This window comes from Anomalospiza imberbis, chromosome 17, assembly GCF_031753505.1.
Source record: "Anomalospiza imberbis isolate Cuckoo-Finch-1a 21T00152 chromosome 17, ASM3175350v1, whole genome shotgun sequence".
Classification (NCBI taxonomy): domain Eukaryota; kingdom Metazoa; phylum Chordata; class Aves; order Passeriformes; family Viduidae; genus Anomalospiza; species Anomalospiza imberbis.
Window position 1 is genome coordinate 16,121,597 of NC_089697.1, and position 27,994 is coordinate 16,149,590.

Genomic DNA, 27,994 nt, shown 5'->3' on the forward strand with positions numbered 1-27,994 from the left:
GTTTCCACGGCGACGCCGCGGCTGAGCCGCCCCCTCCCCGCGCTCCCCGCGCACACTCGGACCGGCCCCGCGCCCCTCCCGCTCCGCGCCCCCCGCACCCCGGGCCGGGCCGGGCCGGGCCGGGCCGGGCAGCGCCGCCGGGGCTCGCAGCAGCGCCCGCCCGGGTGCAGGTAAGGAGCGCGGCCGGGCGCCGCCGGCCCGGGCTCACCGCGTCCCCGCCCGGCATCGCCGCAGCCCGCTGCCCGCACGGGCGAGGCCCCGGCCGGGCCAGCGGGGCCGAGCCCGGCGCTGAGGGGGAAAGCGCCGACATCCCCCGTGCTGGAGCCGCGCGGAGGGACCGGGGGGGCTGGGACCGCCCCGGGGCGGCGGGGCCGGGACAGCGGGAGCGGCTCGCCGGCTCTGGCCGGGCCGCCGCTGTGCCCCGAACATCGCCGCGCTGAGGGCCCGGGCCGGGCTCGCGTCCCGCCGGCGCTGCGAGCTGCGAGGCGCTGCCCAGCCCTGGCCGCAGGCACCGCGCTGCCCCGGGCGAGCCCCTCCGGGCCGCGCCGGGGCTGCGAGCGCCTCGCTCGGGGGACGCCCGGCCGTGTTTCTTCGGGTGTTTCTCAAACACCGGGTGGGCAGGTGCTGTCCCGGAGCCTGCAGTGACAGCACTGCAGCCCTGGCCAGGGCCCTGCAGCGCGGAGGGCTTTGCTCCAGCCTAGCAGTGCACAAACAACCCAGGCTGTGGACAGGGTGCTCCACATGGTCCAGGACAGGTCCTGGATTGATTTTACGAGTTTTAACCTGGATTTCTTTACTAGTTATAAAAGAAAATAAAACGTTGGACAGTTAGAAACATTTCGAGGTCAGGTATCCACCCTGCTTAGATGTTTCCATCTGCTTATAAGTGTGGAATAATATCGAACTGTGGAGGTCTGGGTGGTGAGCGGGCTGGTGCTCTCAGGGGGCAGTGGGAGGTGGGTGTGGCGGTCCCTGTTGTCCTCAGAAGTGCCCGGGCTTCAGGCTCTCTGCTGGCCTTGGCGTTCAGTTTCGATGGTGTCACCTCGACCCCTTTGGGGTGGCACATGGGATTGCTGGCAACTGCTCATCCTCCCCACCTGTGGGTCTGAGCAGATCCACAGTCCTGAAAGCTGGTCCTGGTGACAGTGGAACTCCTGGGGACAGCAGGTGACACCCAGCCTGAGTGTTTCTGCTTTGTCGTCTGTGTCTGAACCTAAAGCTCAAGTCAGTTGCTGCTTTAATGCCCTTCTCCCTCTCATCTCCATTTCCACAGAATCTATTTTCTCTTTTGAAATGTGTAACATGAACAGCCTCTTACTGCACAGAGGGACATTTCATCTGGTTTTGAGGTGTTGATAAATACCGTGGCCTACTCCAAACCTCACCATGCTGCTAAAGAACCCAGGAGCAGAACTTTGTGGCCCCTGGTTTTTTCCAGAGGAGGCATTTGCTCCTGGCTTTGGAGCAGCATTCAGATTTGGAAGGGAAGAAGTGTGTGATTGTCTTTCTCCCCTGGGCCACCTGCCTGTGCCAAGAGTGTTCCTGAGTGCTCCTGTGTGTTTACAAAGCAAGTATTTTCTGCAGTGCCATTAGTCTCCTAAACACCTGTCCTGGGCAATGCCAGATGACGGGAAGATCCAAGGGAGCAGCTCTCAGCCCCGCAGGTCTCTGTCGTGCTGTGGTGTGCCACTTGCAGTTTTAGCATGATCCCAGCTAATGGTCTTTTTCAAAGGCTCAATTTTGCCACTGGAGGTAATTAAAAATCTGTATCTCTGCTGATGGCAGGGATGGGGAAGTTCTCAGTTTTGGCTGAGAAAATTCCTGAGAAAAATTACAAATCTCAGTCTAGGTGAGGCTGGAGGCACCTCTGCAGGTCACCTTGCCCAGCCCCTGCTCCATCAGGGCCACCCAGAGCCAGCTGCCCAGGATGTGTCCAGGTGGCTTTTGAGTCTCTCCAGGGATGGAGACTCCACCACCTCCCTGGGCACCTGCACCAGTGCTCGGCCACCCTCCCAGTGCAGAAGTGCCTCCTGAGCTCAGAGAGCCCCTCCTGTGTGTCACTTGGTGCCCAAGGCCCCTGGAATGTCCCTGGCTCTGTCCCCTCTGCAGCCTCCCCCCGGGTATTTATCCCCAGGGATGAGATGCTCTGAGCCTGCTCTGCTCCAGGCTGGGCAGTGCCAGCTCTCTCAGCCTCTCCTCACGGCAGAGATGCTCCAGTCCCTCCGTCACCTTCATGGCCCTGTGCTGGACTCTGTCCAGTCTGTCCCTGTCTCCTGTACTGGGCAGCCCAGCTCTGGGCTCAGCACTCCAGGGCTGGCCTCACTGCTGTGGAGCAGAGGGAAAGGATCCCCTCCCTCCAGCAGCTGTGTCGCAGCTCCCGGTGCAGCCCAGGACGCTGTTCTGCATTGCTGCAGGAGCACATTGCTGGCCCGTGGGCATCCTGGTGTCCAGCAGGACCTTTCCTCGCAGCTGGGTGGCTCCCAGCATGTACCAGTGCAGGTTTTAGGAACATTTAAAATTCTGAGCAGCCACTACATGAATACCCGTTAACATTGTTTGAATTAGACTACATTAAGCCAATTTTGTGATGAACAGAAACACCTCTTTCGAGCAGATCATGCTTTGTAAACACTGTCGGGGCTGGGCAGCGGCTCCGTGCTGGGAGCTGCCCTCTCCATGCTCCTCTGTGGCCTGTTGCATGCAGCACGAACCTCCTCTTCCCAAGGAGCAGATCACTCCCTGGCTCTGCCATGGTTTGGTGAGAGGGTGTGTGTGAGGCTGTGTGTGAGGCTGTGGCAGAGCTGGAGGCTCGTGTGTACAGCAGCCCTGGAGATGGTCTGCAAGCCCCAGGGTCGCTGCTCCAGGACGTGGCTGTGCCAACACCCAGCGATCCCTGTTGGCACAGCTAAACCTCTGTGAGCAGCGGGGCCAGTGATCCTGGTTGCCTTTAAGGGTGTGTTTTGTGGCCCGTGTCCTCGGTCCTTGTGACTGTGTGCACAGGCTGGTGTCCCCAGCTCTCTCAGGAGCTCAGGGTGGTCAGACTCAGGTGCCCTGTGCTGATGCCCTTCCCTGCTGGGTGAGGGGCCATGCAGGGATCCCTTCTCTATGCTGGTGCTTTGTTTCCTGAACCTGAGGGTTTGTCTCTGACAGAGACCACTGTTCAGAGACACTGATCCTGCTGTCAGAACAGGTTAGGATAGGCTGGTGGGGTCTGGCTGCAGACAGGCTCCATGTGCACAGCCCTCTTACACAGAGCATGGGATTCCAGGAGCAAAGCAGGAGGGACCAAAGCACTCCCAGATGAGAATTGTCTTGAAAAATTCCACCCTCCAGCAGCACATTGTGGTGTTCTCTGGAGGCACCATGTGTATGTTTGTGGGGGTTTCTTGGGGTGGCTTTCCTCCTTCCTGGCTTTTCCAGCCAGGAGTCCTTGGCTGTCCTTCAGCAGAAGGCAGAAGTGAGGAGTCCTTGTGGATTGGATGGGCAGCTGGCTGAGGAGTGGGGCTCACCTGCACCCTCTGTAAGATGTGGAATTACACCCAATACCAGGAAAAATGGAGAAGTCAGGGCCTCACTGTAAAGGCCAAAACAGCTGCAGCTCCACTGTTGCTCTTTTAAAAGTTGCATTTGGGAGGAAGGGTTGAAGGCTGCTGAGCAGCCTGGTTCTGTTTTGTCTGGGTGGGCAGAGCTTTATCAGATGTCACTGGGATATGTGTAGGCCAAAAGCGTTTTAAGACAACAGCTAAAAAAAAAAAAACATAAAGATTAATAAAACTTTTGTTCAATATCTAGGGCAACCAGCAGAACAAATCACAGAATATCCTGAGCACAAGGATCCCGGTCCTGCACAGACACCCCAGCAATCCCACCCCGTGCCTGAGAGCATTGTCCAAATGCTCCTGGAGCTCTTCCTGGGAGCCTGTTCAATGCTTGACCACCCTCTGGGGTTAAAACCCTTTCCTAACATCCAAGGAAAAAGTGTGAGTTTGGTTTGGTAATTGTTGTGCTAATTTGCAGATTTGCATCCTGGTAGGCTGGATAACGACCAGGCTGGGTAAAGCCCTGAGCAGCCTGGTGTGATCCCACCCTACTGGGAGCAGAAGGTTGAATTACAGACCTCGGAGGTTCCTGAATTACCCTGTGACCATATGGGTCGCTCCAGGGCTTGTAGGATCCCCCTGAAGGGATCTCTGGGGCAGTGGTACCTCCTGGGCTCTGGCTCCAGGGGCTGAGGCCACCAGGGTTGTCTGAGCTGTGGGCATCCCCTTGATGGCCTCTTTTCTGCTCCCAGGGAGCAGGGTTATCCAAAGTGTCTTTCTCCTGCTGTGGCAGTGGTGCTAGGGCAGGTCGCAGGCTGAGCCCCTTTTCCTCATGTAGCACTCCTGACCTGGGATACTTCACAGCAGGTTGTTTTTATTACAAAAACTAGTGAATTTACATGATATGATTAATATATATTAGTAGTAAGTGTTTGAAGGGATTATTAATATTTTTAAACATTTATGTAATATTAACAATAGTTACTATTTATTGGTATTACTTATAGAAAACAGAAACAACAGAGGTTATAAGTTTATTACTAACAATTTCTAAAACTTTGAATCATTGGGGAATCAGCTGATGACTGTAGATGACTTTGTAGATAGGATTTGATTGAAGTTTTTTAAATGTTTTTAGAGAGATTTTTGGTAGTTGAATTATTACTAATACTTGTATCTTTATATGGTGGCTTCACTCATTGGGAAACACTTTTTACAGTAAAAGATTTGTATTTGTGTTATATTTGGAATAGTACTGATTTGTATAGTGTCCTTCCAGGGGGTTTTATACTGGGATTAAAAACACTGTGAGCTGCAAACAACACCTCCAATCCTGATTCTCAGTCCTCCAGGTGGGGATGGAGCTCTGCAGCCCAGGTATTGTCATGCCCACACCTGTGGGGCCATGGTCCAGGGGCTGTGGAGGTTCTCCCAGGAATGCTGAGTTAAAAGTTTACCAGTTTGTGCTATGGTTGATGGGAGCAGTGTTGGTGGTAAATTGTTGTCTGACACCATGGAAGCCCCTGACAAGAGGTGGGAGAGCCCTGGGAGCCGCTGAGTTTCAGCTGTGGCAAGAGTGTGCTTACAAGTTCACACTAACAGTGTACTGGCAGCTCATGTGTGGCCTTGGAATAGCTTTGGGCTTGGAATAGAATCTATGCTTCATGTGTGCTCAAAGGGCAGGAGTTGGGACAAGGAGTTGGGGAGGGAAAGGTTTCCACCAGCAGGACAGAAGTTGCTCCAGCCAGGAGTGCTGGGGCGAGCACTCACACTGCTGCTGAGGGACCGGTGAGGGGAACAGGAGGCACAGTTTGTGGTAGAATAATAGCATTGTTAAGGTTGTAGAGGACCTGTATGATCACTGAGTTCAACAGTAGGGCAGGGCTGTGGGCTGGATGGGCTCCTCTGCCTCTTGGAGGGCTCCTAACCCTCTGAGCTGGGCTGCCCCAGTGCTGGGACATGCCCTTGCTGCAGTGAGGCCTGTCCCAGGAGAGGACTTGTCTGGAGGTTAAGGCCTAAATCTCAGTTGTTTAGCTTTTCTAGTTTAAAGAGCAGCACCACAATCTGTAATCCAAATTCATTCTGTTCACCCTGAGCTCACAGTGTCCACAGCATCAGCCTAGTCCTGTAAGGATTTGGAGAGTGAACCACAATCACAGAATATCTCAAGCTTTGGAAGGACACCAAAGGACCATCAAATCCAACTCCCTGCTCCTGGCACCCAAAATTAAACCATAATGTTGACTACTGCTTTGCATTTCCTGAGCAAATATTTGCTTTTGTGTTCACATCAGAGACTGCGAGAAACTCAGGTGAAGCTTCCTGAACCGGAGTACTGGATCTAGTTGTTTCTCTTCCTTTCTAGGCATTTCCAGTCCCAAATTCTGTTTGAATTTAAATAAAGGGCAGAAGTTCCCACAAAATGAAGAGCTGTCCTTGAAATATTTGACCCAGTGATGAATCAAGGATTGACTGGATTTAAGTGCCAAAAAAAGCAGATAGATTCCTACTGGCTATTAGGAAGCACTGAAACAGGTTGGCTGCTAAATTCATTTCGGCTTTCACTTGGAGTCTGGTGTCTAGATTAGTTTCTCAGTTCCTTCAGTTGTCCTGACACTTAACAGTGTTTTTCGGCACCTGGAGAGCCTGAAAGGTCTGTGATGTTTGCCAGTTGTCCATCAGGTGTTTCTAGTCACAAACCTGACAGAACTGGGAGAAGTAGATCTTCCCCTCAATGTGATCACACCATCCCACTCTGTACCCTGTGATTGTAACACCTTTATCTGAATGTCTCAAGTTTTAAATTTCCAGACTTTATCCTTTGTAGCCCAATTCTTAGCTAACCCTCCTTCACCAAAATGATTATCCTGTTTTCCACATGGATGTCTTCCCTTTCAAATTCAGATTGGATCAGGAGGGGCTAAGACATGACTGTGGTCCTCTCCAGCCCTGCCTCCATCCTGGCAGCAGGTGCTTTGGAGAGGATGCTGCTGCAATGTGGAGCCCCTAGGCCCATGGGTGGGGGGGCTAGTCACAGCCAGAGAGAGTCAGTCGTGCCCTCGAGGCCCTGACACTTTGCTTCCTCCTTGAGATGAACGGCTAGACAGGTTGAGCATCACCAGTCCCCTGAGAAACTCGGAGGGGTACAGGGACATCAAGTTCCCCCCACTCACACCCCCCATAACTCCTGTCACTTGTGAAATTCTCTTACAGCCAGTTAGAAGATCAAGGGTGACACTCTGACGAGAGAACAGGAAGGGGCCCTGCAGGGAGCTCTACCTGCTCCAGGGTGGGATTTGGCAGCCCTCAGTCACAGTCTGTCGGAGCATTGTGGGCCCCCGTGGGAGCCAGGAGCAGCTTGTGGTGGACCTGTTGTGCTCGTGCCATCTTATGGTGGTGCCAGGTGAGAAAAAACCCTCAGCATTTGCAGGCTCTGAGCTGGGACCTCACAACAGGGGCTTTCATGGGGCATGTTGGTGCCAGCTGTGAGCTTCATGTGGGTTCAGTGGACCTTTAGTACATCTTGAGGGATTTCTGCTGGGAGAGACCATCCTGTGCAGTCACATTCTCTCTCCTTTGTTGTGTTTATACTGGTACCCAACTTGATTTGTTCCCCGCTGCCCTGCAGGGCCTCGCTGTGTGCCCAGGCAAGGTGATGGACAGCAGGGGGGAGATGGAGGTGGTGAGGAGCACCAAGGGCAGTGCTGCTGGGGAGGTCAGTGTCCACGTGGTCACCACCGAGAGCACTGTGCAGAGCACCCACCTGCCCACCACTGCCTTCATCATACCAGGTATGTGGAGCAGCCCCCTGCAACTGCTGCCTCCCCAGCCTGGAGAGCCCACACTCCTTGGGGAGCTGTGCTCCTCCCAAACCTTGGGAGGCAAAGCCAAGCTGCTGTTGCCATCTTGGATGTTCTCTGTGGCTATCCCACATCACTTGGACTGTGGTCAATCAAATCTTCCCGAGCTTTAAACTGAAGCTCTGGTATGAGGGGCCCTGAGCCAGGGCAGCACAGTGTGCTGGTACCTGCTCTGCAGGGCTGTGAGCTCCTGGGCTGCTGCATTAGCATGGAATCCCAGAATAGCTCAAGCTGGAGGGGATCCATAAGGATCATTGAGTCCAAAACCCTGATCCTGCCAGGACCACCTAAAATGAAACCAACAGGACCCAGTGTTGTCCAGACACTCCCTGAACGTGGTGCTGTGACTGCTTCCCTGGGGAGCCTCTTCCAGGCACTGAGCAGCCTCTGGGTGAGGAACCTTTTCCTAATGTCCCACCAGAACCCCCTCTGAGGCAGCTTTGTTCCATCTCCTCGGGTCCATTGCTGGTCCCACAAGGGGGAGATCAGCACCTGCCCCCCGGGAGGAAGGTGCAGACAGCAATGGGCTCACCCAGCTGAATGGGCCAGGTGGCCTCAGCTGCTCCTCCCAAGTCTTGCCCTTGAGACCTTTCACCATCCTGGTCCCTTCCTCTGGACACAACTCCAGCCCTCAGCTGTCCTTTGTGTGCTGAGGGGCCCAAACTGTCCCCAGAGCTGGAGGTGAGGCTGCCCCAGAGCAGAGCAGGACCGTCACGCCCCTGATGTTCCCCAGGGCAGGGCTGGCCCTTGGGGCTGCCAGGGCACTGCTGGTTCCTGTTCCACTTGCCCTCAGCCCAAAGCCCCTGAGCCCCTCCCCCACAGTAGCTCCCCAGTCTTGGTCCCCAAGGCATACAACTTTTCAGGATTAACCCATCCTAGGTGCAGAATCCAGGTCTTACTCTTGTTTCATGCATATGGTGATTAGATTGCCCAGCTCTCTGGTCTGTCCAGATCTCTGTTTAAGGCCTGTCTATCCTAAAGGGTGTCCACAGCTCCTCCTAACTAAGTGTCATTGATAAACTTACTTAATGGTCATTCAGTTCCTCCATCCAGATTATTTATAAAAAATTTAGGAGCACTGGCCCTAAACCCTGGGAACCCCACTGGTGATGGCCACCAGCCCAATGTGCACCCAGTTCCTGTAAGGCTTTGAACCCAACTGTAGGAGAGCCATCATCCATTGTTCACCCCATGGACAATGGACTGGATGAGCTCTGTGCTGGACTTTTTGTCCAGAAGGGTACTTTGACAGGCAGTATCAAGGCTTTGCTAAAATCCAAAAACTCACATCTATTGGCTTTGCTTGGTCAGCTTAGTGGGGTGACCTTTCCATAAAAGGAGATTCAGCTGGTTAACCAGGACTTCCCCTTGTGAACCTGTGTTGGCTGTGACCAACGACTTTGTTGTCTCTCCAGTGTTTTTCAGTAACTCCCAGAATAACCTTCTCCATACTTTTACCAAGCACTGTAGTGAGACTGACAGGCCTGTAATTATCAGGGTTGTCCTTCTTACCCTTCTTGAAAATTGGGATAATTTTGAGTGCAGCTGACCAGTGTCTTTTAGGAGGTGTTTGAGCAAAGCATGGTTGTGTATTAGGTGAGATGAAGAGTGTTCTCTAGAAGCAGATCTCCCAGCTTTTCCTGGTGCCTCAGTTCTCACTGCAGAGAGGCCCTGGGTTGCACAGTGTGTTCCCTTGAAACATAACTAAACTGGAAATTGCAGCCCAGAAGCAAACTTCTGTCACATCAGGGCACCCTAGGCATAGAAACAGTCTGAGATCAGGCTGAAGTAGAAACCCTTGAATGTGGATAGTGTTGGTGCCACCCCCCAGCATTAGCCATTACTGGCTGCAGATTTTTTTGCATCACTCTGCTTCCTTTGTGCTTTGGCCCACAGCAGAGCACTCACCTGGGAGACCATGTCCTCTGGGATCCTGGGCTGCCTTTGAACCTTATTTGCATCAGTGAAGTGTTCTGTGTATGCCTCTGGTTGTTTGTCTGCTTTCTTCCCTTCTCAAGCAAACGCCACTGCCATCAACCTTCCCGCGAGCACCTTAGAAATCCAGCGATTCCCCCGGGAGCCCCAGAGAAGCACAGGGGCTGAGAGGCCAGACAGGGGAGCAGGGAATGAGCCCATCACAGCTGCTGTCATTCCCCAGATCAGCGGGGTGCAGACCTGCAGCACAGTCCGTGTGCTGGAGTGGAAAGATGGTGTGGCAACTTTGCCTGGGAGTAACCTGCGGGTAAGTGTAGCCCTGGGCCACTGGGTTTGACCCCTCTGCCTCTCCCCGCAGCTGCTTGTGCTTGTAAATCCCTCAGCCTGTGCCAGGTAAGGAGCACCAGGATGTGCCATGGGCCTCCTGCACCCCAGCTGGAGAATCCCTCAGCTGCCCCAGCTCTTCTTCTGCCCCATCCCTATGGCCCTGCCATCCTGGGAGCTTAGCACAGAGCTCACAGAGGTGCCAGAGGGCTGCAGCAGCTCTGCCCTGCACAAGGAGGCACAGGGGTGCTACATGCTGTGCAGGACATCTTCCCTTCCAGACTGTGCTGTGGACTTGGCTCTGCCCCAGCTCCTGCCCTCACCCTGGGAGCAGCAGCCTTGTGCTCATCTGGCATCAGGTGCCACAGTGCATGACAGCTTGCAGAAAATGCACCCATTTCTCAGCTGCTCCTCAGCCTCAAGACACCTCATCCTCCAACCACCCACCTGCCAGCTCCAGCTGCAGGCTGCAGGCAGGGCACCTTCACAGGGCCTGGGGTGCTGTGCTCACCTCTGTGCTCAGAAGAGTTGTCCTCTTGTCAGACACACTGATGAACATCCCTGTCCCTCACTTTCAGACCAACCACCCAGTTACATGTCTGTCCTGCTGAACTCTTTTTCCTTGCTTTTTGTTCAACGACAGTTCCGGATAAATGAGTACGGCACGCTGAAGGTGGTGAGTGCTGATAAGATGCCTCCCGTGGAAGCTGTGAAGGAGGGTCACGCAGAGAAAGATGGGGACTCCGAGGTGGCACCCCCCAGCAGAGACAATCCTACTGTGGCTCAGGGTAAGGGCACTGTGGTGGCACTTGTGCAGTGGGTACCAGCATCCAGCAGATGCTGTCTGGTGTCCCCGTGGGTGAGGCAAATGTCTCCTGTGTCTGCTCTCCTTCTGTGTGCCTCACTGCTGCTCCTTTGTCGCAGATGTGCCGGAGCAGCCCACGGCAGAAGGCCTGTGCCACTGCGATACCTGCGGCCGCAGACATGTGTGGGATGGGGCCCGGGAGGGCAGGGGCTTCTGCAGCGAGCACTGCCACCAGCAGTTCAAAGAGAGGTAAGGGAAGGGGGGTCTGTGCCCTGCAGAGCCGGATCCATCCCTCTGCTCTCCCTCCCTGCCCTGCTCCACGTGCTCCAACGAGGGATGGGAACGCCTCTGCCTCCAGCAGGTGCTGGGGGTCCCGCGTGTTCCGCTTGTTCCTGGAGGCAGGCTGGGGAAGGGAAACTTCCCAAGGGAGCAGCACGAAGCATGGGAGCTAAATTTTCTCCTGCCCAATTTGTGGCCTTGTAAATGCATATCTGCTGGAGCAGAAGGTTGCTGCAGAGGGGGTTTCCAGGCTGAGCAGCAGTGGAAGGCGACAGGTCACGGGGGCATTTCCAGCCCTACTCCTGACCAGTGTGTGACTCTCAGGATTTGTTTTCCAGCATCTCTGATGCAGCTTAGAGCCCTTCTACTAAACTAGATCCCTTTTGATTCATCCCTGGGTTCAGGTTTCTAACACCCAAGTGTGTGAGGGTGACTCTGGCCTGTCCCTGGCTCTAACTCTTGACAACTTATGTGTGTACATCCCCCCACAGGAGGGGTGGGGGCATGTGTGAGTAAGAAATGGGGGGACACTGACTGTCCACCAGCCCCTCCCTTACTGACACCCCAGGCAGTGTCACTGTGCTGCACTGGCTGCAGTGCTTGGCCCTCCTTCCCTCTGTGCAGGTCTGTCATTGTGGAAAACTCTGCCAGCAGCACCAATGCCACTGAAATCCTCAAGCCTGTGAAGAAACGAAAGAGGAAGGACTATCAGAGCCCCTCGGAGGAAGAATATGAATCCGAGCAAATGGTAGGACAAAGACAGGGAGGGGGTGGGTGCAGCCAGTGTCCCAGGGGTTGGAGGCCAGCCCTGTGTGCACAGATCAAATCGTGCTGCTCAGGGCTCTGTCAGCTGCAGGTCAAAAGAGAAACAGATTGGCCAAAATGCCAAGAAGACTTGAATGTGTGGAGATGAGGGCTCCTAGAACTGGGCTGGTTGTTTGGCATGTGGACCACTGAGGCCTGGACAGTGCCAGACTGTCCTGGCTGGCCTGTAGGTACTGACCACTCTCAGCTGCTCTCTTGTGTCTGGGCCACCAGGGTAAGGGTTGAAGTAGAGGAGTGTCTGTCTATGTGCTAGGTGTCCTGGGGAAGGGAGAGACTTTGACAAGGTAAGGAAGCTCTGCTTGCCAGCCCTGACTGTCTGTAGCAGGTCCAGTCCAGGTGTGATTGCTACCAGTCCCTGCAAGCTCCCATCACCAGATTCTCTGGCAGTCCATTTCTGGGCCAGACATTGGTCAGACTGTGAACCTTGTGAGGGGGCACTATGGCCCTGGTCACCAGTGTGAGGATACAACACACAGCCAAAAACCTCTGGGTTCTGTTCTGTCCGCTGTCATATCTAGGAGGAAAAGCAGGAAGAGAAGAAAAGCTCTGTGGAAGACTCTGCCATGAGCAATCTGGAGGCTGAGGCGTGGAACGGGAGCCAGCACGGTACGGAGGGCAGGGTGGGCTGTGGGGTGAGCACTGCTGCTGGGGCTGGGGGGTCCCCCTGCAGGGTTGGACCCTTTTGGTGCTCCTGCAGGGTCAAACACCCGCTGCAATGTGCTGGCATGTGGTCCTGAAGGCTTGTGAGCTCCTCTGCTTGCTTGATCCTGCTCTCTCTGTCTCTTTCCGTTTCTCTCCTTTCCTCTCTCTCTCTCCATGGGAAGGGGGCACCCCTATGGACATGGCACTGGCCTGTGCTGGACAGAGCTTCCTGTCCCTCCCCTCAGGAGCTCAGTTTGTTACTGGCTCATGGGCACTGTGTTTGCTCCCAGGGACACTGTCCTGAGCACAAACAAGACTGCACCACGTGTGGCTTTGCCCTTCTTTGGGATGGGCTCATGGGGAACTTCCCTCATGGCATCAGGAGCTCACAAGTTTGGGAGCTGCTTGTGTAGGTGCAGTGCCACTGAAGCCCTGCGATTTGGGGTTGTCTCATCCCGTGGGGATCTATTCCGGGACTGTATCGCAGATCTCAAAAGCAGAGCTGTCTCAGAGCAGAGCTGAGCATGGAAGGAAAGGAGACAAGCTGAGGGATGCAGTGTTTTCTTGGTTAGTTTTTCCCCTGCAGTGTCAAGGAAAATAAACATTTATGGGAAACCTTTTGTCTTTGAGTACTGAAAGTCATACTCAAAATAATTTTAAAATTAAACTGTTCCAACTTCATACTCCTCTGCATAACCAAGTGCAGGGACAGTGGCAGGGGCCAGGTGTCATTAACCCCTGATGTTACAGTGAGTTAACCATCATTAAAAATGAATCTCAGATCTCATACCTGCTTCTCACTCTGAGCCCTGAGCATGTAACCTTCCCTGCTGCATACAAGTAAGCAGTGATGAGCTTTGCTACTTCAGCATTTTATTTTCTCTTATTTTAGAAGTACTTCAGCAAACAAAATACACACCTGGTTGCCTCAGTGCAGCAGTCAGTGTATGCTCTGACTCTTGGTGTATTTGCCATTTCCCAGAAGTGCAGAGCTTGTACTCACAGATTCCCCAGCTATGCCTGGCACTTTTGTGTATGTCCTAAGGAATAGTAAAAGTGTTTTTCAATCTGAAGATGTCAGCAAAGCAAGGTTAGTCACCTTGCTCACTGAAGTTCACCTTTAAATTCTTCCCTAAGTTTCTGTTTTTTTCCCATCTCCTCTTCCCCTAAGCCCAACGGATGAAGGAGTAGATCTGTTTTTCCCCTGCATTTTTAGCCTGCCCTCCCTGAGGCTGTCTGCCATAGCTGATCTGCAGCTGGAAATTCCTCAGCTCTGGAATAGGCACAGCACCCCTGGAGTCCCTTCAGCTGCTGCAAATTAGGGAGACAAAGAAGCTGGAGAGCAAGAGACTTGGGTTGTGTCTCATAGGTCTTGGGCAAGGCCTTTGTGGCCTTCTCAAAGGCATGAAGTCTCACCTCCCTGCCTATGAAGAGACAGTGCTGTCTTTTTTGTCGTGGACAAACACATCTCTAGGGCATCAGAGTGGCCTTGCTGTGCCATGGGGGCTCATGTGGCTGTCTCAGAGCAGAGGATGGCAGAGCTGGGATGTGAACCTCCTGCTGGTTTGACTGTCTAGGAGCCCCTTGCAGCTAGGAATGATTCCCAGACCTGTGCACGGATCCTGGCTTCCACAAATCCATCCTGTGTGGACACAGCAGATGTTCTGGCTGGAAGAGGGTCTTGTCAGGTCTGGTGTCCTGATGGCTCGTCCCTCACACTCCCTGGAATCCCAGACTCATTGGAAAGGACCGTAAAGCCCATCTTGGTTCCACCCCCTGTCATGAGCAGGGACACCTTCCACTAGCCCAGGTGCCTTACTAGGACATGGTTCAGGACATTTGGGTCATGGGGGCTCCTGGCTCTGCCCCTCGTCGTGCAGCCGGCCAGGTTTGCTGGAGAAGGGGCTCTGGTAGGATGGTGCTGAGCTTTGCAGGGATGCAGGACCCTGTGTGAGAGCGGGACGGGGCTGGAGCGGCCCCTCAGCAGCATTTGTGTGCGTTTGTGCTGCGCTCAGGTGCCAGTGAGGAGAAGAAAGAAGGCTGGTCTTGGGCGTCCTACTTGGAGGAGCAGAAAGCTGTCGCTGCCCCTTTAGATCTCTTCCAGGATGTGAGTTGGGATTTTCCTGTCTTTTTCCCTCTTTCATCTTCTCTTTTCTTTCCCTTTTTTTCCCACCCCTCCTCCTTCTCCTCTCTTCCTTGCTTCCCTGTTTTGTGGGACTCTGAGCAATAGCCAAGCTCCCATTGTCAGCTGGAAGTGGCTGGGCAGCCTCCAGTTTTGATTTGCCCAGAGTCCCACTCCCCAGCAGGTGCTGGCCCCATCCCAAACACCCCACCTTTGTCTAGGACACTGCTGTGACTCTGGCAGGGTGGTGGAGCCTCTCCAGCCCTTCCTGGAAGCCAGGTGGGCTCTCCTGAGGCTGTGCTGCAAACAAGTCAGGCCTGTGTCATGCTCCCCCAGCTGCAGCTTTTACCCCAGGGACACCTTGCCCTACCAATAGCAAGAGATGTAAATCCTTAAGGAGATGTAACACTGTTTTTTTTTTCTATGGGAAAAAAATTAAAATTTGTATGACAACATAACCTGTGGCCCACAGTCTCTTGGTCCCAGCAGCTCCCATTGCCTGGTGGTTGCTCCCCTGGTGGGTTCTAGACCCAACTCCCTGTGTTGGTTTTACATTGTAGCTTAATTTTTGTTTCCAGTACCAAGTAGCTTCCCAGCACAAGAATGGCTTTAAAGTTGGGATGAAGCTGGAGGGGATCGACCCGCAGCACCCATCTATGTACTTCATCCTGACAGTGGCTGAGGTGAGGAGCCTGCAGTGCCCATGTTCCTTGGTTCCTCCTGGCTCCCACTCAGCCAGAGGCTCTGGGGCAGGGGAGGTGCTGCCAGATGGCTCCTGGAGGAGACAGGGCCTGTCGCTGCAGGAGACGAGCTGCTGCTCCAGCACCTCAGCAGGGAGTTCCCTGCCAGCTTGGAGGGACAGGGCACAGCACTGTGGAGCTGTGTTGGTCTCTGTCACCCTGACACAGCACAGGGGGAGGGATTGTGGTGATGGCAACAGCTTATGTCCCTAAGGCAGGTCTGAGTCCTTGAGATGGAGGATGTGGAGACATCCCACTGCTCTTCTTGTGTCCGTGCAGATCCCCTTTCCACTCAGCCACGTGGCAGCTGAACCAGCCTTGCCTTGCAGAGCTCCCCAGGCAGCCAGTGTGGCATTTAGCCAAAATCTCTGCATCAGCAGCTTCCTAGGCTGCAGAGAAGGGAGTCTGTGCACTTGCTGGATCCAGCAAGGTGCTCCACCATGGCATTTAATGCACCCTGAACATCCCTTCTTCGGGCTGGCTTGTGGTGGCTTTGCACTGACCTTGTTCCATGCTGGACACCCTTTGGGACTGGTTTGTGCCTCCCAGTTTGGGCACTGGCCTGTGATTGACTTTTGGCTTCCAAAGTGACCCATGCTGAGCTGGTGTGTGGGAGGGGGTGTGATGCTCAGCCAGGGACAGCGGCAGGTCTCCATGGCTCTTTCCTTCTCCTCCCTCCCTGCTGGCAGGTGTGTGGCTACCGGATGCGTCTCCACTTCGATGGCTACTCCGAGTGCCACGACTTCTGGCTGAATGCTGACTCCCCTGACATCCACCCTGCTGGCTGGTTTGAGGAGACGGGGCACAAACTCCAGCCCCCCAAAGGTAAGGAGTTAATTCAGCTCGGGTGGTGGGTCCTGCTGAAGGAGGGGGATGAAGAGTGGGCCAAATGTAGAGCTTGAGGTGGGGACAGGCTGGCTCCTTGGGGCCAGGGAGGGACGCTGCTGTGCTGGTGGAGTTCCACAGGACAGCATTTCAGGCACCCATCTCTGCTTGCTCACATTTTTCAGCAAAACCCTGTTGCTTTGGACCTCCCAGTGCCACTAGCTGTGCCCAAGGCAGACAGGACCGGAGGAGGAGCTGTGCTCTGGATTTTCACTCCACTGCTCATGTTTCCTAACACCCCTTCAAAACCACCCATCAGCCCTCAGCCATGGGCTTTGGGCATCCCAGGGCTGCTGCAGATCCTGCTGCAGCAGGATATGCTGGCAGGGTGACAATTGTTCAGGGATGGCCAGGCTCATCCTCACATCCTTCTGGCTGTGAACTCACTGCTCTCATTTCTCTTCCTGAGGGGTTGTAGGTTATAAAGAAGAAGAATTCAGCTGGACAAACTACCTGAAGTTAACAAAGGCTCAGGCAGCTCCTAAGCACCTCTTCATGGTCCGAAACACTGTGAGTAGCAGCATCACCTTCCTGCCAGAGCCTACAGGTTCAGGTGTGATTCTTCCCCTCCAGCTGAGCAAAATGCTTCCACCAGCACTGGGTTTTGCTTTGTCCATCCTACACCCCTCAAGCCCACAGTGCTCAAGAGCCAGGAGCATGTCACACTGTTGCTCAGGATCTGTTGCTTGGGCACTCATTTGACATGCCCAGAATTGGTGCTGGTCTGATTATGTTTCATCCAGGTTGATCTCATGGACAATTAAATGTGAATGTGAATTAATTGATGAGAAGTAACTACTATTCTCAGCAATGACTTGGCTAAAATATATCACTTAATGTTTCATAAGTATAATTCCTTTGCCTCTTTGTATATTTGTTGTTTCTGTGTCTGCCTATTTCTTTCACATGGAAGCTTGGGTAAGGAAAGTGGGAATATAGGAGAATGAAAATGCTGATTGTTCCTTTGTCAGCTGCAGAGGAAACTCACCCTACTGGCAAATCAGCCTCTCCAAGTTACTTATTGGTCTAAACCCTGCTGTTCATTGCTGCTACAGCCCCACCAGTTTGTGTGATGCAGTGTTTTGCACAGAATCTGGATCCAAGAAATAAAGGCAAGGAAGGGAGAAGGGCCCAGCTCCTCCTGCCATGCCTGAGGCATTGGTTGCTGCTGACTGACCACAAACAAGTGTTTTGGGACAAAGCAGAACTAGTGTCAGTTGGAGGTTTTTTTTTTTTTCCTTGGAATTTACTAGTTATAGAAGATCCTGAGGGTCTGAAGATCACTTTTCCTCTTTCTTTGTGTGGCCCAGCTGAGTTATTTGCCCACTTCCTCTTTCCTTGCAGTGCAGCACACTGTCCATCTGGGAGCCTCAGTGGTCCCAGGCCTGTCTGGAGGCCAGATGGGGTGTGGTTTTGGGAAGGTTTGGGCAGGTGCCTCCTTGCAGCAGGCATAGGCAGTGGTGAGGAAGGAGCTGGGGCTGCAGCTGTGAAAAAGCCCTGCCCCTCTCTCCTGCCAGCACGAGGCTTCTCCAGGCTTCAAGGTGGGCATGAAGCTCGAAGCCGTGGACCGCATGAACCCTTCCCTGATCTGTGTTGCCACAGTGACTGACGTGGTGGACAATCGCTTTCTGGTGCACTTTGACAACTGGGATGATACTTATGACTACTGGTAAGTGCACTGAGGCTCTTGGGGGCCAGTGGTGGGGAGACACCCACAGAGGGCCCTGTGTAAGAGCTTGGGTATGTTTTCTAGGTGTGATCCCAGCAGTCCATACATCCACCCAGTTGGATGGTGTCATGAGCACGGCAAACCCCTCACACCTCCTCAAGGTGAGTCAGTGATCAGTCCTGTGCAGCCTGGGAGTGCATCCCCTTGGGAACAGGCTTTTCAGGGTGGCATGGGGGTCCTGGGGACCCAAACCTCCTGCCAAGGCTCCTGTACACATGTTCAGGTGCAGCATGGTGCTTGTGTTAGGCCAAGTCTCCACTCTGAGATACGAGGAGGACCGCAGCTGACTGTGTACACTCAGCTGTTTCTGCTTCCTTGTACTGTGGGTTGCATGGTCCATGAGAAAATAGCAGCATTTCTTGGTGTCTCTCACACCAAGGTTCCTGTGTTCCCAGCAGACTTGGTTGGCTCTCGAAGGCAGTGGGGCATTCTGGGGTACTTTCTGACTTCCTGCAGGCATGTCTCACCTTCTGCATCTTCCCCCTTCCAGATTATCCTGATCCTGACAACTTCACCTGGGAAAAGTACTTGAAAGAAACTGGAGCATCTGCTGTCCCAGCTTGGGCCTTTAAAGTGGTGAGTGGTCACATCATCTGCTCCACCCCACCTGGGCAGGAGTTTGGGTTTTCTTCATTGTCAGGTCTTTGCTTTTGTGACAAGTCTAGTGATGTTCTGTATTCTCCTGCCAGAGGCCTAGGCTTTGGATCTACACTCAGAAGTCAGGGGTATCCTGGGCAAATAGTTCAAAATTGAGAAAAATTAGGAATATGACTGTGCCCTCAGCTAAACAGGACCTGAGTGATGGGAAATAATTTAGGTTTGCTTGATTAGTTTTTGTGTCAAACGGCACCACCAGCAGCCGTGTCCAGCCAAGCGTGGTTACAATATAGATCCCCAAAATGTGTCTCTTAGAGACCTTCTTCCCTGGGGCACATCTTGTTAAAGACAGCTCAAATGCAGGGAGTCTGTTTCTGCTTTCTCCTGTTGCCACTATGAGCTGGGATGGCTCTTCCTGGTCAGGCCAGGGCTGGGAGTGGGGCTTGAGGGGGACACAGTGCTGGGAAAGCTGCTGAGGGGGCAGGAACCTGAAGCTCCCTGCTCCCCCTGACTGGGCTCTTCCAGCGCCCGCCCCATGGCTTCCTGGTCAACATGAAGCTGGAGGCAGTGGACAGGAGGACTCCTTCCTTCATCCGAGTGGCCAGTGTGGAGGACGTGGAAGATCACAGGATAAAGGTGGGTGCTGGAGCATCGGTACTGAGCCTGTGTCCAGGCACTGTACTGGCTCACTCCTGCCCTTCCCAGCTCACTGGGAGTGTGCAAATGTGGGCAGGTACCCGTTCCTGGCTCCAGGAGTGGAGAGCCTTGTGCTGCACTTCAGCTCTACCCTGCTGCTTGCTCTCAACTAGGAAGGCTCCAGAGCTCCTCTGGAGAGAGGTGTGTTGGTATTTGAAGGGTGACCCCTCTACTTGCTTCCCCAGGTCCATTTTGATGGCTGGAGCCACGTGTATGATTTCTGGATTGATGCGGATCATCCGGACATCCATCCTATGGGCTGGTGCTCAAAAACAGGACACCCATTGCAGCCTCCTCTCAGTAAGTGCTGCACCTGTGTAAGCTCCTCGCTACAGGGCACAAGCACGCCAGACACCTCTGTCACTGCCACCTGCCCATGCTCAGAAACGGGAGGGCAGGTTCTGGCTGAGAATGGGCAGGGAGGAGAGGCCACTCCATGGATTTGTCAGTTGGAAAAGCCCTCCCTGTTTGGTGCAGGCAGGGAGCTCAGAGCCCTTGCTCTGCCTGGGCTTGCAGCCGTGACAGCCTTTCTCCTGTTCCTCTCCTCTGGCTGCAGGGCCAAAGGAACCAGCCTCCTCTGCCCATGGGGGCTGCCCAAGCCTTGGCTGCAAGAGCATCCCTCACTCCAAGAGCTCCAAGTACAGCTTTCACCACAGGTGAGCTCCCTGGCACAGCCTGGAGGGGCACAGCTTCTTCCCTGCCAGGCCGGGCCAGCTCTTCCTCACCTGGCACCCCCACCAGCATCCAGCCTTTCCCTGCACTCACCCCTCACCTGGCTCTGCCCCCTGCTCCCCTGGGCAAGGCCCCAGGGCAGCAGCAGGACCCCAGCTGGAGTAACCCCTGTGAGCTCCTCCTGTTCCTGTCCTGTGGCCCCAGAACCCCTGAAGGTGTCCTGTGTGCCCACCTATCATGGGCACCTGTGGGCTATGGAGAGGACAGTGCACATGCTGTTCACTGACACCAGCTGTGAGAACGCTGTCCCCCCAACCCCTCCTGGATGCCTTTCCCTGTCAGGCTTTGAGCTGGGAAGTCTCAAGAAGGAGCAGTGTATGGTTCCAGCTCAGGCAGTCACTTGAGGGACCTTTTCCAAGGGAAGCCAGGATGGGTCTAATGCCAACCCCAGCACTAGGCTGGTGTCAGGAAGAGCCAGTATGGTGGAGTATCTGTGAGGATGGGGAGGGCAGGTGGGCCTCCTGGGGGTTTCTCTGCTGGCCACACTCTTGGCACATGCTTTCTGCTCGCTCTGAGGCTGGTCTGGATGCCTGTGGGGGCAAGGGAAGATGGAGACTCTGGGAGCCCTGATGAGCTGCTCAATCAGTACATGGGTGCCTTGCCCAGGCTTGCAGGGATGGCAGAGGGCCAAGGTTTGTACCTGGAGGGAATGGCTGTGCCCTGCTTCTGCTCCCAGCAGCTTGGCCGCAGGAATTTGCTCAGCACATCTTTCCTCTGCCTTCCATGGCCAGGGCAATGGCTGCCTGTGCTCAGGGGCAGAAGGGCGGCCCTGCTGGTTCGTCCCCCGATGCTGCTCCAAGCTGGGCCCAACGCTTGTGTCCCCTCTGTTCTCTAGGAAGTGCCCCACACCGGGCTGCGATGGCTCAGGCCATGTGACGGGGAGGTTCACAGCCCATTACTGCCTCTCAGGGTGCCCGCTGGCAGAGAAGAACCAGGGCAGGCTGAAGGCTGACTTGTCTGACACCGAGGCCTCAACACGCAAGAGGAGCCCAATGGGTTTCCCTCAGCGAAAGAAATCTCGGCACCACGGGAGGTAGGGGCATGGCCAGTGAGCCCCGTGCGGGGAGGGCCCCTGTGCCACCACTGCCCGCCCTGGCGGGGGTCACCAGGCCGCAGAGGCTCCTTGGCCTCGGTCCTGCCAGCTCTGCCGGGCACCTCTCTTGCTTTTTCTTCCCATGGTTTCTGGCTTTGGCTGTCAGCCCTTTGGGTCAGGGCCCAAGGGGTCCCTGCTCCCACTGCTGAGGTGTTGCTCTGGGCACTGGGGAGGAGGGCCCTGGGGCTGGCCCCAGCCCAGCCGGACATCAGTCTTCCTGTCTCTTTAGAGGGAGACCTCCAAAGTACCGGAAGATCCAGCAGGAAGACTTCCAGAGTAAGTGCCATCCTCTGCCATGGTGTCGTTGCAGGGCAAGGCTGGAGGAGCTGGGGTGGGTGGGGGTGCTGGGGACAGGTCTCCCTTGGCTCACACAGGTCCGCCCTAGTGAGGTGCTTGTGGTCAGCTGCCAGACTCGACCAGGGATAAGAGACGTTCCAGCCTTGTGCCAGGGCTCACAGAGCTCCCTCGGTTTGGCTCTGGGGTTATGCCTGGGAGTCTTTGAGTGCTTTAGAGCATCGAATTAGGATCCTCTCCATGACACTGTATTTTCTGTGCTGCTTTGTCCTCTTCAGACAGGGATAGTGGGAAGTTGTGCCCCAAAATTTCAGTGTGGTTGTGAAGTGCCAAATTATTGCTGCCACACAGAAACTGATGCTGGACGGTTGGCTTGGCATTTAGTTCTGATGCCTGACAGATGCAGATGCCACCATCCCTTTCACCATGGGCTGTCCTGCCACCTACCCCACCGCTGGGAGTGAGTGGAAAATGAATGATTAAAGGTCATGAGAAGAAGGCAAAGCCAAGCTTGTCTGAACTTCTTTTCCCAGGATCCCTAATCCCATCTAAGTGAACACTTGGATACACTGAAACCCTGTTGACTCAAGGGACAGCCATTAGCTCTTGATACCTGCATGGGATGTTCTCGTCCTTGACGTTGTATCACATGTTGTGCTTTATCCCCAGCTATTTCTTCTGACAATGTGCACCAGTCGCTCTTCATGTCCGCCCTGTCCGCCCACCCTGACCGCTCCCTGTCCCTGTGCTGGGAGCAGCACTGCAAGCTGCTGCCGGGGGTGGCTGGCATCACAGCAGCCACGGTGGCCAAGTGGACCATTGATGAGGTGAGGTGCTTTGGACAGCTCCATGCTGGCATGGCTGGGAGCACCCTGCCTGGCTGTGCAGCACCGTGGTACACGCACCAGGCACTTCAGTGGCCACGTCCCTGGGCTAGCAAGGGGGGATCTGCTGGACACGTTGTCACCTTTGTTCACTTTCTTGGGCAGCTATGGTGACCCCTGTTAAGGCCTGACTAGGCGGAGGAGCTCTGGCACCAGCTCCAGCAGCCTCTGCCTGCCTGACTCAGGCACTGGCACAGGCTGCCCAGGGCAGTGGTGGAGTCACCATCCCTGGAAGAGTTCAAAAGCTGTGTGGATGTGGCACCTGGGGACATGGCTTAGTGGTGGCCTTGGCAGTGCTGGTCAGTGGTTGGCCTCAATGATCACAGAGGGCTCTGCCAATCTTAACGATCCCCTGATGTCCTCATGACCCCCCTGGGTGCCCCTCTCAGGCCAGTGCCTGTGCCTGGGGCCAGGGGTGGGCTCTGGCATGGGAGGGCAAAGCAACTGCAGTCTCTGCCCCAAGAGCCCCGTGGCACCTGCAGAGCTCAAAATGTGAGAATATGGGACTGGGGAGGGGTCTCCAGCCAGAAACATTGCTCTGTCTTGATATTTCTCTCATTTATTCCAAGGTTTTTAGCTTTGTGCAGACTCTGACGGGCTGTGAGGACCAAGCCAAGCTCTTCAAGGATGAGGTGAGAAGGGCTGGCGGATGAGAGCAGGAGGTCGAGGACCGCTGTGTGCCACCAGGGCCGGGAGGAATTGGCCAGTGGCCTTCTTGCAGTGGCTTGCTGCTGGATGCTGAGGGCACATCCAGCACCTGGCAGTGGTCCTGCCCTGCAGTCCCACTGCATGGGAGTGTGCAGCCATCTGGCTGTGTCCAGACGGGGCAGGAGGGAAACTGCTGAGCCCCAGGGAGCTGTGCTGCCCTGTTCTCCCAGCATGGGGGACAGAGGGCCCCTCTGAGGGGATGCGGATGGGGGGCAGGAGGAGGATGGTGCTGCAGCCTGAACAGCACCATTGCCTCCTGTGGGGAGCTGCTCCTCCTCACCCTTTCATCCTTCCCCCTCTGCCCCTCTCACCAACACAGCAGTTGGGTGGCACTGCTGCCTGTCAGGGTCGGCATTTTTGGACCCTCTGTGGGCAGACGTGGTGGGGGTGGCTCTGACACCCACGGCTGATCCTGGGCACCCTGGCTACAGCCACTGTCACAGCCTGCCTGGGAATGGCCCCTTGTGATTTAAGGGTGCTCAGGCAGGCAAAGCTGAACCAGGGCAGCGTCCACAAGTGCTGGTCTCTGGAGTAGGGAATGGATGGTTGCTTGCCCAGAGCAGGTTGTGTTGGCTCTGTGCTGTGCCTGTGGGGCTCCAGCACAGAATCCCAACCTGGCTGCAGTGTGGGCTCCTGGGATGGCCCGGAAGGGCTTCTCCCCCTCTGCCCTGTTCCTGGGCACATGAGCTGCCATCTGGGGTTTCCCGGGGAGTGCTGTGGGTGGGCCCTGCCCTGGTCTCTGGAGTCACCTGTGGCTTCTGCCCAGGTCGTGCTGGTGCTGGCTGTCCCCAGGAGTGCCAGCCCAGGTTTGCAGTAGTGCCTTTTGTCCCTGCTCTCCTTCCCAGATGATCGATGGCGAGGCGTTCCTCTTGCTGACACAGGCTGACATCGTCAAGATTATGAATGTCAAGCTGGGTCCGGCACTCAAGATCTACAATGCCATCCTCATGTTCAAGAACGCTGATGACACCTTAAAGTGACTTCTCTTGGCCCAACCGGGACCCTCCCTCATCACTGGTGCTGCCAAACTGTCCAGTCAGGACAGAGATTCCCCCAGCCGACCGCAGCTTGTCACGTCCTGCTCGTGTCCTCCCGGATGCCACATCTCCCCTCTCCCACCAGTCCATCTCCCATCCTGTTCCTTGCAAGCTGCCCTTCGGCAGCGCTGGGCCCAGGCTGGCCGCAGGCCTTGGGGGCGGTGGCAGGGAAGGAGGGCGGATGTGGCATTGGCCCATCTTAGTGCCACAGCTGCCCCCACTGTGTCCTGCTGTGCCTGCACCGGGTCAGGGGTGCTGAGGGCCGGGGGAGCACTGTGGAGGGTGTCACAGCAGGGGGCTGACACCTACTCGAGTCACCCAGGCACAGAAAGGGACTGACTGCCTATATCCGTGCTCACACCCACTTAAAGGCTGCTCTTGCCTTTGCTCAGCAGCTGAGAGAGATTTGGGATTTTTCCCTCTGTATGATCCTCTGGGGGTACTTGTGCTAACACCACTTCCAAGGGACATTCTTGAGGAGCTTCTGCTCATTTTGCCTTTTTCTCTGAATTCTTTTGACTTTCCCTTTTTAAGGCCAGTTGATGACTGCTTTGCCCCTGCACTGCGCTGCAAACCAGTGGCCACCTCTTGCCCCTTCAGGGAGCAGCTGTCCTGGCAGCTGCTCTGCTCACGACCAGCACCTGTGCTTTCTTCCTCTTTCCTGAAATTCAGCAGCCCCAGGGCCCTGCCAGGCCAGGGCTGGCTGGGTGCAGAAAAGGCTCCATTTCTTCCTGCGCTTCAGACTGTTTTGTCCAGCACTTCTCTGGGAGAAAGGATGCTTGGATAGCTTGTTCCCCTTGCACCTATTAAAGAGTCCTCTACAAAGAAAGTTGGGACCACTTTGGTCCTTGTATTAGGAGCAAGGCCCTCTCTAGGATGGAGACAGCTGCCAAGGACAAGAAGCATCCATTGCTCCAATAGGCAGATCCACAGTCACTTCTGAAGGCATTCCTGAGTTGGCTGAGTAAATTCTGCCAAGCTACCTTCTCTCCACTCTTTGCCCTCACAAGGCACCCAGGTTTTGCTCTGTGAAGAGCAGGATCTTCTGCTGTTCCTAGATCCCTTACCTGCAAAGCTACAAGAAATCCAGCACTTAGCTGGTTTGTTTCTGTCCTTTTCAGAACATAGCATCTTTCCAACAGGGCCTCAGGCAGTTTGGGAATGCTCATGTAACGCTGTCCTTTGTGATGCAGGAGAGACCAAAGGGCTACAGAGCCAGAAAAGCCAACATTCCTGGGGGTCCTGGCAGAGTCCCAGCAGCTTCTGAAAGGCCCCTGTGCCTCCTGGCAGTCCCCACACTGCTCTCCATGGTCCATCACCCTGGCACACCGGCTGTGGGGGCTGTTGGAGCAGGGACTGGCCATGCAGTGCTGGAGGCTGGCCACCTGCCCAGGGATCCAGTCCCAGGTCCACTTCCTTTCCCATTCCCAACAATGACATCCCAGTAATAAAACAGCTTCCCCCCTTTCCCAGTGCCCAAAGACAGGGATGCAGAGGTGTGAGCAAGTGCACCAGCAATGTGTCCTGAAGCTGCACTGACTTGGGAGGCACTGTCACATCTGGGTCAACCTGTTTGAGGCTTCCCATGGAAATGTAGCATTTTGACTCTGTTATTGAATATTTGGGGTCATGTTTGACCTGCTCTTGAAATGTCTGCTGCTTGCTCTTCCTGCAGGACTTGCAACTTGTCCATGCCTTTGTTTTGTCATTGCTTGGGTTTGATTTAGGCAGCTTTCCTTCTCCTTTCCTTTTTAATGTCCTTGCATCTTTTCAAGCACTGCAGTGTGGCCAGCTGCGGAGAGGTCGAGTGAGAAGAAACAGCTGTGTCCCTGGGTCCCAGAGTCACTCCCCGAGCCACCCTTCATCTGTAGGAAGTGGTGTGGAAATTGGTCTCTTGAGCTGATGGAGAGTCTCTTTCTGGCCAACTGTGTGCAAGGGGAAAAGAGGAGGAGGCCTGGGACCTTCAGTCCAGACTGTGAGTGGTGCTGAGACTTTTCCAGGTTTGATCTGGAATGAAGAGGCTCCCTCACAGTGGACACAGACCTTGAGCTTGCAAGGACCCATTTTAGGAAAGCATCCTGTTCTCATCTGCTATATTCCCACGTGTGAAGTCATTCCTCCTGCTGGGTAAGGGACTGAGCACCATCCCAGGGTGCTGGGAGAGGAGCTGCTACCCAGCCATCAGATCTGAAACTACTGGGAAGGAGGGAGAGCCTTGTGTCTCACAGGGCTGCCTGGGAGAGCAGAGGTGGTGAGGAGCTCAGAAGATCCTGCTGAAGGGAAGAGGAGCCATGAGCCAAGCCCTGGCTGCCCTCCGGGGCTGGGTACAACCAGCACCACCAGCTCTTGCTCTGCTGCTGGGTGCAGCCAAGCCTTGCTCTGCCTGGGCCCCAGCCACACAGGCAGAGGTGCATCCCCACACTGTGCCAGCCACGGCACCACCTACCCTGGGTTCTCCTCACCTCCCTCTTAAAAACAGACATGACCTGGACTGGACTGCCAGGGTGCTGCCCCTTGTCTGGGGGGTCTGGCTGCAGAGCTAGAGCCCAGGTCCCTACCAGGTCTGAGCTCTGTACTGGGAGGAGCTGTCAGGAACACCAGTCCCATTGTCACACACCTGCTGGATTGAGCATCACTTCCTCAGCCTCTCAGGCTAATGTACCTGTTGGGGTACAAAGCTGCTGGATTTGTCTGGGTGAGGGAGTTCCAGGGTTTGTAGGTGGTCAAGGGCTATTTACTGTTAAAACATATAACCTTCTGTGTCCTTTAAAACCAAACCCAAAGCATCGTGTACGTGTGGATGGGTGATTGTGGGAGTACCATGACGCCATTCCCCTGCTGTTGGTGTGTTGCTGTTTTAGGGTGGGGGTCTCTGGGGCTGTGGAGGCAGCAGATACCCATCCCATGGTCTCATGTGATGTGTCCTCTGTGAGCAGTTGTCCCTGGTCCCAGCAGGGAGGCCCTGGTCCCAGCAAGAAGGAAGGTTTGCTGCACCCCTGGCCTTGGTAGGTCCTCCATCCCCACAGAGCATTGAGTGGGAATCCCCCCTCAGGGACTGTTAAGGACAGTTGTGACCAAGGCAGAAGCACCAAAGTTTTCTGTCCTTCCCCTGCTGCCTGACCAGATTCCTCACAGTGATGTTTACTGCTGTGTCACTAAGAAGCCAGAGAGGAGAGTGGGCTGGGTCTGGCCCACAGGTTCTCCTCTGGGGCCTTTCTGAGAGTTGTGACTACAGCCAGCATTTCTAAGTCAATGAAGAATTCTTCAAGTCGAATGTTTTTCTGAGTGGAGGTCCCCAAGTCTCTTTCTGCCATTCTTGCCTCTGCAGCTGGTGTTGGCAGGGCTTAGCTGGAGTCATGGGGGAAGTCCCACTACGTGCTCCAGCCTCAGTTATGGGGTGTCTCCTGGGAGGGCTGGTCTGTGGCTGACTCTGGGTATGTGGGAACAGTTGGAGCCTCTTGGAAAACTGTTTTTTCCTCCTCGTGGAAATGGGCAGCACTGGGACAGTGCGAGCCAAGGTCTCCATTTCCATGAGAGCAGCCAGCCTGGAGCTCAGCAGGGAGGGTGGCTGTGCCTGCCCTAGCAGAGCACAGCCACATGCCCTCGCCTTCCTCTGCTGCTCTCCATGGCAATCACAAGCACTTTCAGAAGAGAAAAGCACCCTCCAGTGGTTTAGGAGGGCTGGGGGCTTAGGGCAGCTGCTGCCACATGGGCACATCTGGGCCTGTGGGTGCGATGGGGTTGTTGGAAGAGGAAGCCAGGAGAGGGTGACTTTGCCACTTGGGTTCTTCACTCTTCATCCTCCAGGAAAGCTCCTCGATGCAGAGAGGGAAAGACAGGAGGGCTACAGCTTGGCTCCCTTCTTCCAGCCTAGCCCTTCCTTCTGGGGTCTGAGGCTTGCTCGTACATGGAGGGGGGAATGGGAACCATATTGTGGAGGGAGTGTGATTATGGTAACAAAAGCTTTTTTGCACTTTCATTCATTTTGCACTCTTTCCTTAATTTCTTTTTTTCTGTGTTTTTGATATCGGCGCCTACTCTCTGTGTTTTCATAATGAAAATCCTTCTGTTGTAGCCAGTGCAGCTATTCTGGAACTGTGTGTCCTGAATGTACAGAGATTTAAAGGCTCTATATATATAAACTTATAGTGGTACAAAGGTAAATTTATATATATAGATGATGGTGTGATGTGCTTTGTCAGTGTTTTAAAATAATAAATGAATGTGAGCAACAGAGGCCTGTGAAGCAGGAGTGGTCACTGCGCTGC

General features: G+C 54.8%; 1 protein-coding gene across 2 annotated transcripts; it reads left to right on the forward strand.

The window, feature by feature from the left end:
- L3MBTL1 (L3MBTL histone methyl-lysine binding protein 1) lies at window positions 1-27,960 on the forward strand. Of its 2 annotated transcripts, none has more exons than XM_068208256.1 (23): window positions 1-170; window positions 6,753-6,942; window positions 7,168-7,330; window positions 9,418-9,641; window positions 10,302-10,446; window positions 10,583-10,712; window positions 11,367-11,490; window positions 12,086-12,173; window positions 14,225-14,316; window positions 14,910-15,014; window positions 15,761-15,896; window positions 16,366-16,466; window positions 17,474-17,625; window positions 17,710-17,786; window positions 18,176-18,261; window positions 18,808-18,918; window positions 19,164-19,278; window positions 19,535-19,634; window positions 20,546-20,743; window positions 21,033-21,079; window positions 21,767-21,924; window positions 22,551-22,613; window positions 23,535-27,960. In XM_068208256.1, exons 3-23 carry the CDS (start codon window positions 7,195-7,197, stop codon window positions 23,667-23,669), a joined length of 2,523 nt encoding a protein of 840 aa, XP_068064357.1. In that variant the 5' UTR covers window positions 1-170; window positions 6,753-6,942; window positions 7,168-7,194; the 3' UTR covers window positions 23,670-27,960. The 2 variants fall into 2 exon arrangements, with proteins under 2 accessions (XP_068064357.1, XP_068064358.1); XM_068208257.1 differs by having other exon boundaries at window positions 16,375-16,466.
- The last annotated feature ends 34 nt before the right edge of the window (window positions 27,961-27,994 follow it).

Coding starts and splice junctions, on each gene's coding strand:
- L3MBTL1 (XM_068208256.1), top strand. CDS start 7,195: ATGGACAGCAGGGGGGAGATGGAGGTGGTGAGGAGCACCAAGGGCAGT. Junction 9,642..10,301: donor TGCCTGGGAGTAACCTGCGG/GTAAGTGTAGCC, acceptor GTTCAACGACAG/TTCCGGATAAATGAGTACGG. Junction 18,919..19,163: donor TGGAAGATCACAGGATAAAG/GTGGGTGCTGGA, acceptor TTGCTTCCCCAG/GTCCATTTTGATGGCTGGAG.